Below are 13,532 nucleotides of genomic sequence, written 5' to 3'. Positions count from 1 at the left end.
CAGGGGCAGAGCAGGGCCACTGGGCTCGTCTCCGGGGCTGCCTGCCTGGTGAGGGGGTCTGAGAGCCTGTCTATGGCCCTGTTCATAGCCCCCAGGGCTTCCATCTGATTTCTCACGTGGACATCAGATCTGCTCAGGGCCAAGCCAGGGGCTGGCTGCGGCCCGGCCCTGAGTGATTCCTAGAGGACAAGGCTGAGCAAGGGAGCTGAAAGGATTGGGAGTGGTCCAGGCTCTCCAAACAAACCCCTGCCCTGCCCACGCTAGCCTGGTTCTCCAGGGTCTGTGGAAGCCCAGCTCCCCAGCATGGAGGCCCAGCCACGGGGGCAGCTTGTGCCTTCTGTGTCCTGGCCAACCCTGAGATGGAGGGGGCGGGGAAGGGTTGTGTGCATCCAGGTAAGTTTGCCCTTGAGAAGGAGAGGCAAAGTCTGCTTGGAGTAGAAGGCCTGGGGGTGCAAACTGGGCCCAGCTGCGACCATGCCACCCCCGGCCCTCAGTCCTACAGTCTCCAGGTCGCACCAACTGTCAGCCCTGGCCTTGGACGCTGTTCCTCCCCAGCCTGCCTCCTGCCGATGAATCTCCCCACCTAATGCACGCACTTCTGGACGCCCCCTCCAGGAGCCCTGCGTGGGGAAGGAGGGGAGGGCTGTTCTGGCTGCATCTCCTGGGACCTGGGGGTGCCCACTCTGTGCCCGAGATGAGCTCTGTGAAAGCTTTGGGGCCTGCGGGGCCAGATCGTTCGCATTTTTAAATTTTATTATGACTGTGTTTGTTAAATATAGATATATGTATTTATAGTCCTGCGTGCCCCCCGCCCCCTGGACCACGCCCTAGTTTTTCCCCCTGGCCTTCCGCCTGGTGGCTGTGTAGGGCAGCGCCGTCTGCGTGCTCTTGTCTGACACCGTCTGGGTGCTGCTGTTCCTCGTGACCCTTCGGGTCTGCTCGGGGGCAACGGTGGGGCCTGAGCGGTGGCTGGTCAGTGGAGAGCGCCTCGGCTTGTAGGGGGCCGGGGCGGGCTTGGGGGGGCCCGCGGGGGCCTCTGTACGAGGAGGCTCCGGGGACAGGTCGGCCTCCTCCTCTGCTGCCTCCTCCTCGCCGTCCCCCTCATCGTCACAGCACAGAGCATGGTAGAGCACTTTGTCGCTGAACCGCACCCTCTCCCGCGTGCCCGGGGTCCGCTGGGACAGCTGGCCTTTTGCAGGGCCAGCGCTGAAGGCCTCCTCACTGGAGGAGTCCGGGGTCTCCACCCGCGGTCCATTGGGGATGGGCAGGCTGCCGTTCATGAGCCGGTAGTCGGGCCCAGCCCCTGGCCGGGCCGACTCGGGGCCGTCCACGGAGTCCGAGGGGGTAGACACGTCCAGGAAGGAGCAGAACTCCCAGCTGTCCGAGAGGATGTCGGCTGTCATGAAGTCCAGGTGGCCCAGGTCAAAGGGGCCGCCCACGCCCGCCTTGTCGCTGCTGGAGGTGCTGCTCACAGTGGCTGTGGTCCAGTCGTCTGGCTCCAGTTCAAAGTCGAAGTCTGAGGTCAGCTTATCGATCTGGCTCACCACCTGGCCGGGGAAGGGGAGAGAGTGGGGGGCCAGGCAGGGGCCCAGCATAAGCTGGGTGTGAGTGTGCCCCAGCTCCACTGCTAGATCCCCAGCTGCTGACCCTGCAGGACGGCGACTGGACAGGAGGGCACAGGTTTGCTTGTCCCGTTGAGGGCCAAACTGAACCAGGGTGAACAGAGCTTGTTCCAGCTACTCCCCTATTTTTTATTCCTCAGTCGCTCCAAGGGAGGGGAGACTGCCTTCAGCCCTGCACCTCATCCATTCACACACCCCTCTTCTCCAAAGGCAGCCCTGGTTCTGGGGGGCAGCCCTGGTGCTCAGAGCTTGATCTTCCTTTGATTGAGAGGGGGCCATTTAAAGAGGGCTGAGAGACTCCAGTGAGGCCGCTCAGTGGGGAGATGAGCAGCCCACCTACCCTCCGAGAGAAAAAGATACAGAGTTACCACAAGAAGACTCTGCCCAGGCTTCCTAAAGCATCCCGGACCAGCCCTGCAGCTGGTCAGCGACTGTCCCCCATGGGTCTCCACCAGCCCTTCAGGACAAGAACACCAGGTTACCCTACCCTTCCACCTTCCCACCCCACTTACCCCACAGCCTCCTCCCTCCTTCCCTTCCCTGTCCCCTGATGAGCGGAGATCACTCTTGGCTTGTTCTTGGAGAAGGAATAACACAAGCATGATTTGGTAAGCAATAAGGAAACCATCCTTCCTGGGCCCAGAGCTGCTTGCTAAATGCACTCAGGGGGCAGCTCAGCTGTGGAGGTCACGGTACCAGCCCGCCTCGCTCCAACCCTGCCTCAGGATACCCCGAGGTGCCCAGGCCACTATCAGCATGTAAATCAGAGATGAAGACAGTGAGGGGAAAAGGGAGACCCAGTCAGAGATGTGGGGAGAGGATAGAGCAAGACAAGAGAGAGAAGATAGAGCCAAAAACAAAAACAGCAAAACAGAAACAAAACCAAGTGGAGGAACCAAGAGACCAGCACAGAGACACGCCTCCAGTGAGCCATCAAGCCAAGGAGCCGCTCCCAGCGCCTCTCCAGTGTTCTCTACCTGGGGTCAGAGCTGCCAATTAATTAATTAACTAATGAAGTCCCTAATTCAACAAACCCTTACTGAGGACTACAGTTGGCCCTCCGAACGTGGGGAACCCTCGGGTTCAAGCAACCGTGGATCGAAAGGCCTACGATGGTTGTCTGAATGGAACAAGTACAGACTTTTTTTTCTTGTCATTATTCCCTAAATAATACAGTATAACAACTATTTACACAGCATTTACATTGTATTAGGTATTATAAGTAATCTGGAGATGATTTAAAGTATGTGGATGTGCGCAGGTTATGTGCAAATACCATGCCATTTTATATAAGGGCCTTGAATATCCTCAGATTTTGGTATCTGCAGGGGTCCTGAACCAATACCCCTCGGACACTGAGGGATGGCCATACTGCTGTCCAGGGATGTGCTAGATGTTCGGGGGGTGAGGGGGTGGTGAGTGCCCCACAGTGAAGGAGGAAAGCAAGGGCAAAGACGATGGGTCAGGAGGAGTTTGGGTCAGTGGGACGTCTACTTGGTTAGGAGTCAGGACGCCCAATGCAGGTGACCTGGTCGGTCATTTTTCTTCTCTAAGTCTCTAAGTTTCTCAATCTGTAAATGGGGAGTTGGGTGAATTCGTTTATCCCCAAGGTTTCTTCCACCTCTGAGATTCTAGGACTCTGTATTTACAGGAGCGACAAGTTATTTTGGGGTGTCAATGCCTAGAGATGCCCACTCTCCACAGCCCCAGGCCAGAGGTGGAGGGAACAGCTGGCCGAGGCCTACAGAAGAGCTGGGGGAGTCAAGACACCTGGGTTCCAGACTCAGCTTAGACTTTGCTCTGTGTGTCTTTGGGTAAGTCACATAACCTCTCTGGACCTCAACTTTATTTGCCACGAAGTGGGTGTGATAATCCCAGCCCTGCCAACCTCACCAGAATTTCATGAGGAAGAATGAGAGTGAATGGGCTCCGTGGGGCACTGGTGACACAAGTGACGTCATCTGCCATCTCTGAGCACCTACTGTGTATCAGGCGTTTCACCCGTGAGGTCATCATCTCCGGGGTTTATGGGTGATTGGCCTGAGGCACCAGTCATGGGAGCTGAGATGCCTGCCTCCGCCACTCCCGTGCAGGACTGCACACGGCTCAAGGTGCTGCTGTGATTTCTGGGTTTGGGCAGGCAGTGGGGATAGGGCTCCACCCTCCAATCTCGCCACCCCATCTTATGCCACCCCCCAGAAGGACTCCCCCTATCTCAGAGAAGCTCGCCTCCCCCAGAAGCCCATCCTCAACCCAGGCCCCACCTGAGGGCGGGGGGGAGCCCTGGCCTAGAGTGGAGGCTCTCAAACTGGAGTGTGCGTCAGCCCGCTCCCCAGCGTCTCTGATTCAGGGGGTCCGGGGTGGGGCTCGAGAAGGTGCAGATCTAGGAAGCTTCCATGTGCCGCTGCTGCTGCTGCTGCTGGTCCAGGGGCATGCTCTAAGAACCTCTGGCCTAGGATCCCGGGGATTTAAGCTGGTGAAGAAATAGCACTCCAGGGCATTGCCTGCCTCAGGAGAGGCCCTGTGCCTCTGGGGCAGCCACATCCTCAAATTAGACTCCCCCATCACGTCAGCTGCTGAGAGCCTGCTGGTGCGTAAGGGGGGCAATGCTAGTAGGAATCTGGAGTGAAACGACTTGGCTGTGATCTCAGGGTTGGCTGACGCTGGGGCAGGCCCAGAAGCTGGGCTCCTAATGCCCTGTGAAAACGATCCAGGGTGCAGAGGGCAGGAGCTCGAAAGCATGCAGGCTGGACACACTCCCCCCAGCCAAGAAGTCCTTGCCGGCCACCTGCTCAAGCGGCCTTCACATTCAGGCCCTTCCCCTCCTCCTGTAGAACGCCCCTCTCTGGTTCCACCCTGGGAGCGTGGAGCGGAGGGAGAGAGGGAGGTCTGGGTTCAAGTCCCAAGTCTGTCCTGTCTTGGCTAGGGGCCTTGAGGCAGGTGACTTCCCCTCTCCACATCTTGGTTTCCTCCACTATAAAATGACAGTCCTCTACTCACCAGGTGATAGGGAGTCAACAGATATGAATGTGCTTTAAACTGCAGAGTTAGCACAGCCAACCACTTAAGAACCTGGGCTCTGGAGCCAGACCTGGAGTCCAACCCTAGCCTTACCACTTATGGGCTGTGTGACCTTAGCCAAGTTACTCAACTTCTCTGTGCTTAAGTTCTTCAAAGGAGAATTCTGGTAGTACTTACATGATAGGCCTGTTGTGAGGATTTAATGACTTGACGCATGGAAAGCATGTAGAACAAGGCAGAATGCCAATACCCACTGTGCACCAATGGGTGCTAACAGGTGACCAGGCCCCTGGCACCAGGCCCAAGAACTGATGGGAGTCAGTTCTTCACCAAAGGAATGACACTCTGATGGGGATATTTCCAGTGCCTGTGACAGAATAATGGGACATTGGGCCTTTCAAACCCCAGCACATGGGTGGTACCTATGCTCCCTAACATAGGGCTGAGTCCAGATAGAACAGAAGCAGAAGAGGTTCTAGAAGCCAAAGGGTCGGGCTCATAGGCCAATCTGGCCCAGTCCATTAGGTGGGACAGGTCACACGCACTAGAGAATAACATAAGTGAGGATCAGAAAAGGGAGTGATGTGCCAAGGGCTCCCGGATGGTATGCAGGGCCTGGGTCAGGCCACAAACCCCACTGCCCATCCCTGGTGCCTCTTTCATGGGGCCAGTTCGGAGGGCAGGGGTAGGGCAGGCCCTATGCTACCCACCTTTCTGCTTTGGATGTCTTGAAATCTGCGATTTTTCTCTGAGATTTAATAATCATTTTGCCTGCATGTAATTTGGGATTGTCTTGGAGAGCAGGGAAATAATTATATACACAGAAAGAAAGAGAGGAGGAGAGAGAGAATGGAGAGAGAAATGAAATCATAAAAATCACAGAATCATAGAACCTCAAAGCCACAAGGGACTGGAGCCACTGTTGAGTCCACCCTTCTCATTGTGCTTGCTGATGGGGAAACTGAGGCCCAGAGACTAGAAGGAGCTGAGCTGAGAACAGAAGGTAGGCGTCCTGACTCCTGGGCCTGGCACCTTAAAAACAAGAATCACGTGCTCTAGAGGGGGAGCGGGAACATGAGATAGGAAGAGCACAGCTGAGGGCTGTGACAGAACCCGCTTGAGGTCCCAGGCCCTATCCCAAGGGTGTCCCCACCCTCTGTCCTAGTCACAGCCTCACTCCCCTGGCCTGAACTGCACCCATCTGGTCTTCCCACTGACAGCAGCTTCCTTCCAGCTCCTGACGCACCCTGCATCCAGGAAACTTCCTCATCAGCCAACAGGATCAGGTCACTCCTCTGCTTCCAGCACTTTTCTGCTCCCCAAATTCCCAAGCCTCTCAAACACAACCCCACCAAACCTGGCCATGGGCCCTTTGCTTTCCAGCAAGCAGCCGCCACACTGCCAGGGTTGTCTCCTCACCAGCCCTGCACACTCCACCGAGCTCACTTCTCCCTCTGGGCTCCCCTGGACGCCTCCCGCCTTTCCCACTCACTGCGTCTCACTTCCATAAGGAAGTCTTCCCTCCTCCCCAGCTGAGCACAGCTTCCCTATGAAAGGCTCTCAAAGCACCCTGCCCCTCTCCTTAAAATATTTTCCAATATTTATCAGCCCTGCTACAATTGTAGGTGTATATATGTAATAATGTGATGGACGTCTGCCTCCGTACCAGACAAGGGTGGGACTAGGTCTGAATGCCCACCATTGCATGCCCAGTTTGGCAGAGGGATTGGCACATTCTTCACAAATACAGCCACTGAATGAGTTGAGACATAGAGCTTAACAAAAACTTCTGGAGGCTTCTTTTCTGAGAAAGAGTTCTATAGTCCTGGACACCCCAAGAATGGCTCCCCCAGCCCTCCCTCCAGCCCTGGCTGAGTCCCCACTCCAAGGAAAGCATGTCTGTGTTACCTAAGACCCCAGAGCCAGGACTGAGGACCCAGGAGCTCCAGAACTTGTATCTCCCTCCTCCCCCCTCACCTCTGGCCCCTTCACCTCACTTGACAAGCTGCTGCCTCCCTCCCTCCGTCCCAGCTCCCCGGGGCAGCAGCCGCTTACTTACGTAACTGGGGATTCTGCATTATTTATGACCACTGATTATTTTGTAATTCTGTGATTACGTTATTTATTGTCTTCCTGGGGGGCTGTGGAGCTGGGGAGGGGGGAGTGAGTTGACTGTGATTCATGACTCTCATCCTGCAATTTGGCCTAATTGGCCAGGGAGCTTTGTAAATCTGTCCAGAGGAGGAGAACGCAAAGGAAAAAGGGAGGAAAGGAAGGCGAGAAAAAAAATAAGAAAAATCCGCACAATTCTTGCAGAGCTGCGGGTGATGGAGCTGACCCACTTTGGCACAGCACCGTGGTCCCCAGCCTCTCCTACTCCAGCTGCTTCCTGGCTGGGCCACATTCATCTCATGCCCGCATGGCCCGTGACTTTCCTTGCCACCTCATAGGCAGCACCTTGCCAACGGGACTGCACACTTGCCACTGGGCCTGCTCCCCAGGGAAATGGGGTGGGGGATCCTCCACAGCTCCCCAGGCTGCAGAAGGGTGCCCACCCCTCCATCCTCCTGAGGTGTTTGGGCCAAGGTGGGTAACTGTGCTCTTAAGTTCTGTCCTACCTAAGAGTCACTGATGACGTGGGGACACGGGTGGTGAACGAGAGGATGAGTTTTGAGCCCCCATGCTGAGCTACGTCTTGAGAAGGGGGAAACTAAGGGGGAGGGGGAGGTCAAGTACCTGCTCAAGGTAACCTCAACATCTGGGGGGACCAGGGCCCTTACACCTGCCCTTGGGGGCTCCTGGTTTGTGGGGAACAGGGAGAGGAGTGGGGAGGCAGATTCCTACCAGGAGATTGCTAGAGAGTGTGTGGAACTCTCACTAAGGACAAATGCAAGTTCCATAGCGTGGCCTGCAAGGTCCTATGCATACTGACTCTCTGCTCCTTCTCCGACCTTTCCTCCTGCTTTTCTTCTCCTGGTTCACTCCAGTCCAGCTGCACCGGCTTTCTTGCTGATCCCAAACATGCTGAGCACACTTCCTCCTCAGGACCTCTGCACTGGCTGCCCCCACTGCCTAGAAGGCTCTTCTCCTAGATATCCATTTGACTTGTACCCTCACTTCCTTTGGGTCTCTGTTTAAAAGCCATCTTATTGGAGACCCTCTTCCTAGCCCCATCACTGTCACTCTCTATCCCCTTTCCCTGCTGGAAGAGGGTGGGACTGCCTACCGTAGGAGAAACTAAAGGGTGCCAGCCAGGAGGCCGGAGTCCTGGCTCTGACCTCCCTGATCACGGCTCCTGAGCTGATATGACTCCAGAAGAACGAGGCCATACATGGAGTGAGGAGCAGGCCAGCGCTAGGATAGTTCATTAACAATCTCTAACAGATATGGAGCTACTGTTTTGCCCATCACTGTGCCAAGTACTTCATATATAATATTGCATTTAATTCTCACAACCCTGGGGCTCGGGGCAGGGGGAGGGGGGCAAAATTCTGTATCCTCTTGTTACAGATGGGAAAACAGAAGCAAAGAAAGGTAAAGTAACTTTCCTAAGGTCACACAGCTAGGAAGGGGGCGGAGCTTGGATTTGAACCAGAGACACCTGGCGGCAGAGCCCATGCTCTTAGCCCCTAGGCTGTGCTGTGTCTCTAAATTAAGATCCACAGAATTTCAAGGAGCTTAGAGACTGGCTGGGATGGGCCTGGCATCCTGGAGCATTGGGGAGCCTAAGAGAGATGAGGGCTAATGACTGACTGACCGGCACATCCCTCTGCAGCACAGCTGAGCTTTCAAAGTGCTTTTACGTTCCTCACTTCACTTTGTCCATTAAAGTACTTTCCACACCCAGGGGACAGACCTTGCTCCTCAGCACCTGGGGAGCCAGTGACAGAGCTGCAGCAGGGGTTTGGGAGGGCAGGGGGGTATGGGAGAGGGGGTGCGAGTAAGTGTTGGCCCCCCTACTGCATGCAAAGCCCCCATAAGTCCTTGTAAGATCACTCTGAGGTGTGAATGATCATCAACCCCACTTCTGAGATGAGCAGACAGAGGCTCAGGAGTGCTTTAGCGTCTCTCACCTTTCTGTGAATTTTAGGCTGTGCGCTCAAGAGGATGAGGAGGGTCTGCCATGAGCAGCGGTGTCTGGGGCTGGGGAAGGGGAGCAGCAGACAGAGGAGGAGGATGGCAGAGAGGGTTACAGCTAAGCCCTTCCTCTCTGCTGGCCTTGCTCCTTCCTCGAGCATCCTGTGCTGTTCCCTGGCAGTCTTGCATGACTTGTCTTCACATCTGAGTGCTTTGCCCTCCTGAGACAAGAACGCAGCTGGTGAGCTCTGAGCTGGCGCTGTCTGGGGAGTGGGGTATGATAAGAGAGCAAGTGCCTGCCACCCTCTTGACCTTGGGTCTGCCCATACCCCAGATGGAAGAATGCCACACAAAGTGACTGAGAAGGAGAGCCAGGTAGACTCAGCTTTACAGCCCCCTGGAAGGACCAAGAGCCAAGATCACGGGTTCCAGGGAGCAGGGGGGCTGCAACCCTTTACCCCAAACCAGGGCCTGGCACCCCTACTTGGTAAGCCAATTCCTGACAAATCTCATCGCACAAGAAGGCAGTTATGGCATCTCCTCTTCTGCCTGAGCCTCCCAGAGCCCTACCTGCCTTACCCAACTCTCCCCTCTGCCCATCAGCCCATGTCCAGACCCTGCCTGGAGGTGGGGGAGCTCTGAGGCCTGCCCCTCCTCCCAGCTGGGTGCCATTGGCAGCGGGCAGGCGGTGGCATACGGGGCAGACTCTGGTTGCCATAGCAACCTGCCAAAGTCTTGGGTGGAGGCACATGGCCTACAGGGTGTGTGGGGGGAGGGGACTCATCTTTCTCTGTCCTGGCTCAGGCCTCTGGGCTGCACAGCCTGTGAACTTGAAGCTCTGCTGTTCGAGATATGGGAGTGGGGGGGTGTGTGTGCTGAGAAGGGAGAGAGGGAACATCCAAAAGATCTGCGAATAAGTCCCAGTGCTTCTGATCTAGCTGCCTCATCTCCTAAAGGGCTCCCCCTCAGAGCATCACTGCATGAGCATAAGCTATCAGCTCTAGAAAGCCCCTGTCAAAATGCAAAAAGATCACTCATTAGCCCACTTGTTCAGGCCCCAGAATAGGCATCAACAACCTGAATTCTAGGCTTAGTTCTTTCACTGGTAGGCTGTGTGACCTTGGACAAGCCCCTCTCCCTCTCTGGGCCTCAGTTTCTTCAACAGTAAATGGACAGGGCTGGTCTGGATGACCTGTGGCATGACTTCAAGCTCTGGAGCTCTGGATAGCTATGCTGGGGGAGGGAAGAAGGGGAGGCAGATGCCTGGAAGATGCTCACTTGGGAGTAGGCTCTGCGCTGTACGAAAGCTGACTCCCAGGCTTAGAGTCAATCCTGGCTCTTTCTGGGCAGGCCTGCTGGGCATAGGTCCTATGCCCTTCCCAAGACTGAGACTCTGGACAGTTCCTTTGGCCCAATGGAAGCACAGAGCAGCTGAAATGAGATGGAGGTGGGGAGGCATGAGGGGGTATTGTAGTCCTTTAAACCAATGAGATTGGGGGAGGAGGGGTTGCTCAGGGTCATCTGGCCTTTGATCTCTAAACTGTATTCCCCAGAGATGTTCAGCCCACACTCTGGCCAGCTTGGTCCATGAGCGGAAGCACCGTCTCTCTCTACCTGAGAAACAGCTATTTCCACCTCCTGAGAGAGGACTTCCTAGCAGCCTCCATGAGGCTGACTCTGGGCAGAGGGCTGCCCTGTCCAACCTCAGCTCCTGTCCCAGCATCTCCACAAACCCCTCCACTCTGGACACAGCTCCTTTCAAACACCCCCTGCTCCTTGGCTCTCAGGCCAGGCTGGAATGCCACTTTGCCAGTCTGGAGTCGGTACCAACATCCCCCCTCTCCTCAATCCTTCTAGAGCCTCATCCACCCTGCACAGCTGGCTGGGGAGAGCTCGAGCCCATAACTCCAGTTCAATCACTCTCCAGGCTGTCTCTGCAGGGGCCCTGGTTACAAGGAGCTGAAATTTGCCTAAAGCCCACCTGGCTGGTGTAATGGCACCCAGCGGGCAAATTCAGGCCAGCGGCTCAGAACGCTAGTCATGCATTTTGGGCTTGAACACAGCCCAGGGGGCAGGGCTGAGGACATGTGTACCTCATTACCCCAGCGATGTGGGAAGCAGTAATTAAACCGGGCTCCGGTTAGACAGAGAGGGACACACATCCCAGGATCTCCCGGTGACTTTTCAGCCTTGGCAAAAAACATCCAGCAAAGCATCCCTTTCGAGGAGATTCCCTCCCCTGCGAACGGACACAGAACTCTGGCACCCACAGCAGCCCACCACACCCATTCCCACCTCAGGGCAGGGGGGCACAGCTGGTTTTAATTTTTCCAGGACCCAGGGTTCTGAGTTTCCATGTGATCTCTGGAGAAGGCTCTGAGCTGGGCCTCAAGCAGTGCGGTCTGCCTCAGTAGAGCAACACACACTCTCCCAGGGCTCTTTGCCACCAGGTCAGAGTCAAGGAGCCAGATGGTAGGGTCAAAGGTCAGCTTGGGCCCCAGAAGAGTGTCTCCCACTAAGAGGCTGTGCTGGGATTCAGTCCCTAGTGGCCACCTTGGCAGCCCTGAGTGCTAACCACAGAGCCGTGGGCCCATGACATGCTGCCCAGGCAGTCTCTGAAACACCCAGGCCCCTCCAGCCCTGGGGTTTGGTGAGATTTTTAGCAAAGCAGATTTGGGAAAGGAGAACCAGGAGGAGGTCCCCAGCAGAGTGTCACACATGCACATAGCTTTGTGTGCACACACACACACTTAACACATATGTGTGAGTACATTTTTGTGCCAGGCCTAGGAAAACTGGTCAAGGATCTGTCTGGCCCCTCACTCACCTCCCTTAGCTCCTTGGCCACCTCCTTGAGCTCCCGCAGGATGCCCTCGAGCTGCCCGATGACCATCTTCATGCGCTGTCGAATCCGTTCCCGCTCGCCACCACTGCTGGGGTCGTCACTGGGCTGCCCGAGGTCCGGGGTGCCCCGAATGTTCATCCTTTACCACGTGGCCGCAGGCCTGCCCATACTCCCCCCAGCCGGGCACACACTGCGTCTGCCTCCACGGAGCCCCCCTCAGCCAGGCAGAGCTCCTCATCTTAACGGCCCCCCAGCCCACCCTGGCCCTGGGTGGCCCTCACCCAGTCCTTGCCCTCTGCCACCCCACCTCCTCTGCCTCTGGGTGAAGAACGGGACACCCAGAGGGAGACAGAGCCTGTCACAGGGGGTCAAGGTGAGGACACAAGAGGGCAGGGGGAGGGGCCTTGGGTCTCAGGAGTGGCCTCTAGGACTTGAAGTGCCTGTGGGTGTGCTGAGCTGATCTCTGGCTGAGCCTGAACACAGAGGCAGGGGGATGACTCTGCAGGGACTAAGGGTAAGAGATGCCCTTGGGTTGGGGGGAAGGCAGCCCTGATCCCCTCACAACTCCTAGGCAGTGGCAAAGGCAGAGATCTCTGGATGCAACTGACACCTGCAGAGGGATGGTGGCTGGGGTCTTCCAGAAGTGGAGGGGGCTCCAGATGTGGGCAGCTCTGGCAAGCTGAGCTGGATTGGAGGAGGGCAGCCCCCTGCAGAGAGAGCGAGCCTGGCGTCAGCCCTCCCAGGCTGCAGCACCAGCCGGCAATGCCGCTGCCTCGCTCCTTTCCCCAGCATGCACCCTTTCTCGCTGGGAATTTATTCTTTTTTCTTTGTGGGGAGGGGTGGTGGAGGCAGATGGTCTACAGCACAGCCCCTCCTCTAGAAGGAAAGGAGGGAGCCCCTGCTTTAGAGGCGGAAGTCCTCAGCCTGCGAGGGGGCACTCTGCCCCAGCTTCTCCCAACCCCCGTCCCTAGCCAAGCCTGGCCCTCCAGTTCACCAGAGGGCCTCTCCAGTCGTCTGTCCTCCCTCCTAGTGCCGCCAGGGCGCCCTCGGTCCCAGCGGACCCTCCCTTCCCCAGCCCCGCCTTCCCTCGGAACCCCCGATCCGCTCCCGGACTCACCGAGGGTGGGTGCACCGGCCTTCCTTCCGAGCAGCGTCGGGGGCCAAGCCCCAAGATGAGGTTGGGGGGCCCCCAAGGCTGTCTAGGGCGGGCTTCTCTCTCTGGACCCTTCGGCCCCTGGCCTCAGGGAGGTCCTCAGAGCCGCCACCGGAGACATCTGGGCGGTGGGAGGGGGCGGGGCCTCCGCGCTCCACGGAAGGGGGCAGGAAAAAGCTCCCCCGACCCCCGCCGGGCTTCGGGCGGGGAATGAGCGAGCGTCCGGGGGGCCCGGGGCTCCGAGGCCACAGGTGACCCGGGCGCAGGGAGACCGAGGCGACGCCGGACCGGTCCCAGCGCGTGAACCAAAGTCGGAGGGATCGGAGGGCGCCGGGATGCCCTCGGCCCGCGCCCGGCCGTCCCCGGGCTCGGCGCCGTCCGGAACTCGCTCTGTCCAGTCCAGATCGGCCGGCTGCGGGCTCCGCCGGGTCTGCCCGCCCGGAGTGAGCTGGCCTCGCCGGGCGCCCGGGACCTGCTCAGCCCGGACCCCGAACGTCCGCGCTCTGGCACCCGCCGCGTCCGGAGCGGCCGCGAGGATCCGCTCCGCCCTGCCCCGCGGGCCGCCGGGGCGAGGACGCCGCCGCCGCTCAGTCCACGGCCGGAGAGGTCCGGGATCCCCGGGCCCCCGGGAGGGGCGGTGTCGGCCGCGGGGCCGGGTCCCCGGCGGCCCGGCCGGCGGAGGCGAGGAGGCGAGAAGAGCGAGGGAGGAGGCGCGCCGCGGGCGGCGAGGGGAGGGGCGCGGCGGGCCGGGCGCACTGGGCTCGCGGCCTCCGCTCGGCGCGCGCTCCCTCGCGGCCCGCGGCCTCGCCGGCCC

The 13,532-nt window shown here is 58.0% G+C and overlaps 1 protein-coding gene across 3 annotated transcripts; it reads right to left on the bottom strand.

Annotated features, from left to right (window-relative positions):
* Nucleotides 1–802: 802 nt before the first annotated feature.
* LOC124233032 (inhibitory synaptic factor 1) lies at nt 803–13,504 on the bottom strand. 3 transcript variants are annotated; one of them, XM_046650028.1, is made up of 4 exons: nt 12,683–13,504; nt 11,548–12,272; nt 8,717–8,941; nt 803–1,547 (listed from the first exon to the last, which is right to left on the bottom strand). In XM_046650028.1, exons 2-4 carry the CDS (start codon nt 11,701–11,703, stop codon nt 828–830), a joined length of 1,101 nt encoding a protein of 366 aa, XP_046505984.1. In that variant the 5' UTR covers nt 11,704–12,272; nt 12,683–13,504; the 3' UTR covers nt 803–827. The 3 variants fall into 3 exon arrangements, with proteins under 3 accessions (XP_046505984.1, XP_046505985.1, XP_046505986.1); XM_046650029.1 differs by lacking the exon at nt 12,683–13,504 and adding an exon at nt 9,999–10,151 and having other exon boundaries at nt 11,548–11,651; XM_046650030.1 differs by lacking the exon at nt 8,717–8,941 and having other exon boundaries at nt 12,683–13,490.
* Between the last annotated feature and the right edge of the window lie 28 nt (nt 13,505–13,532).

The sequence above is a fragment of the Equus quagga genome, unplaced genomic scaffold (genome assembly GCF_021613505.1).
Source record: "Equus quagga isolate Etosha38 unplaced genomic scaffold, UCLA_HA_Equagga_1.0 153_RagTag, whole genome shotgun sequence".
Taxonomy (NCBI): Eukaryota; Metazoa; Chordata; class Mammalia; order Perissodactyla; family Equidae; genus Equus; species Equus quagga.
Note: the sequence above shows the minus strand (reverse complement) of the source record. Positions and strands in the feature narration are given on the sequence as shown.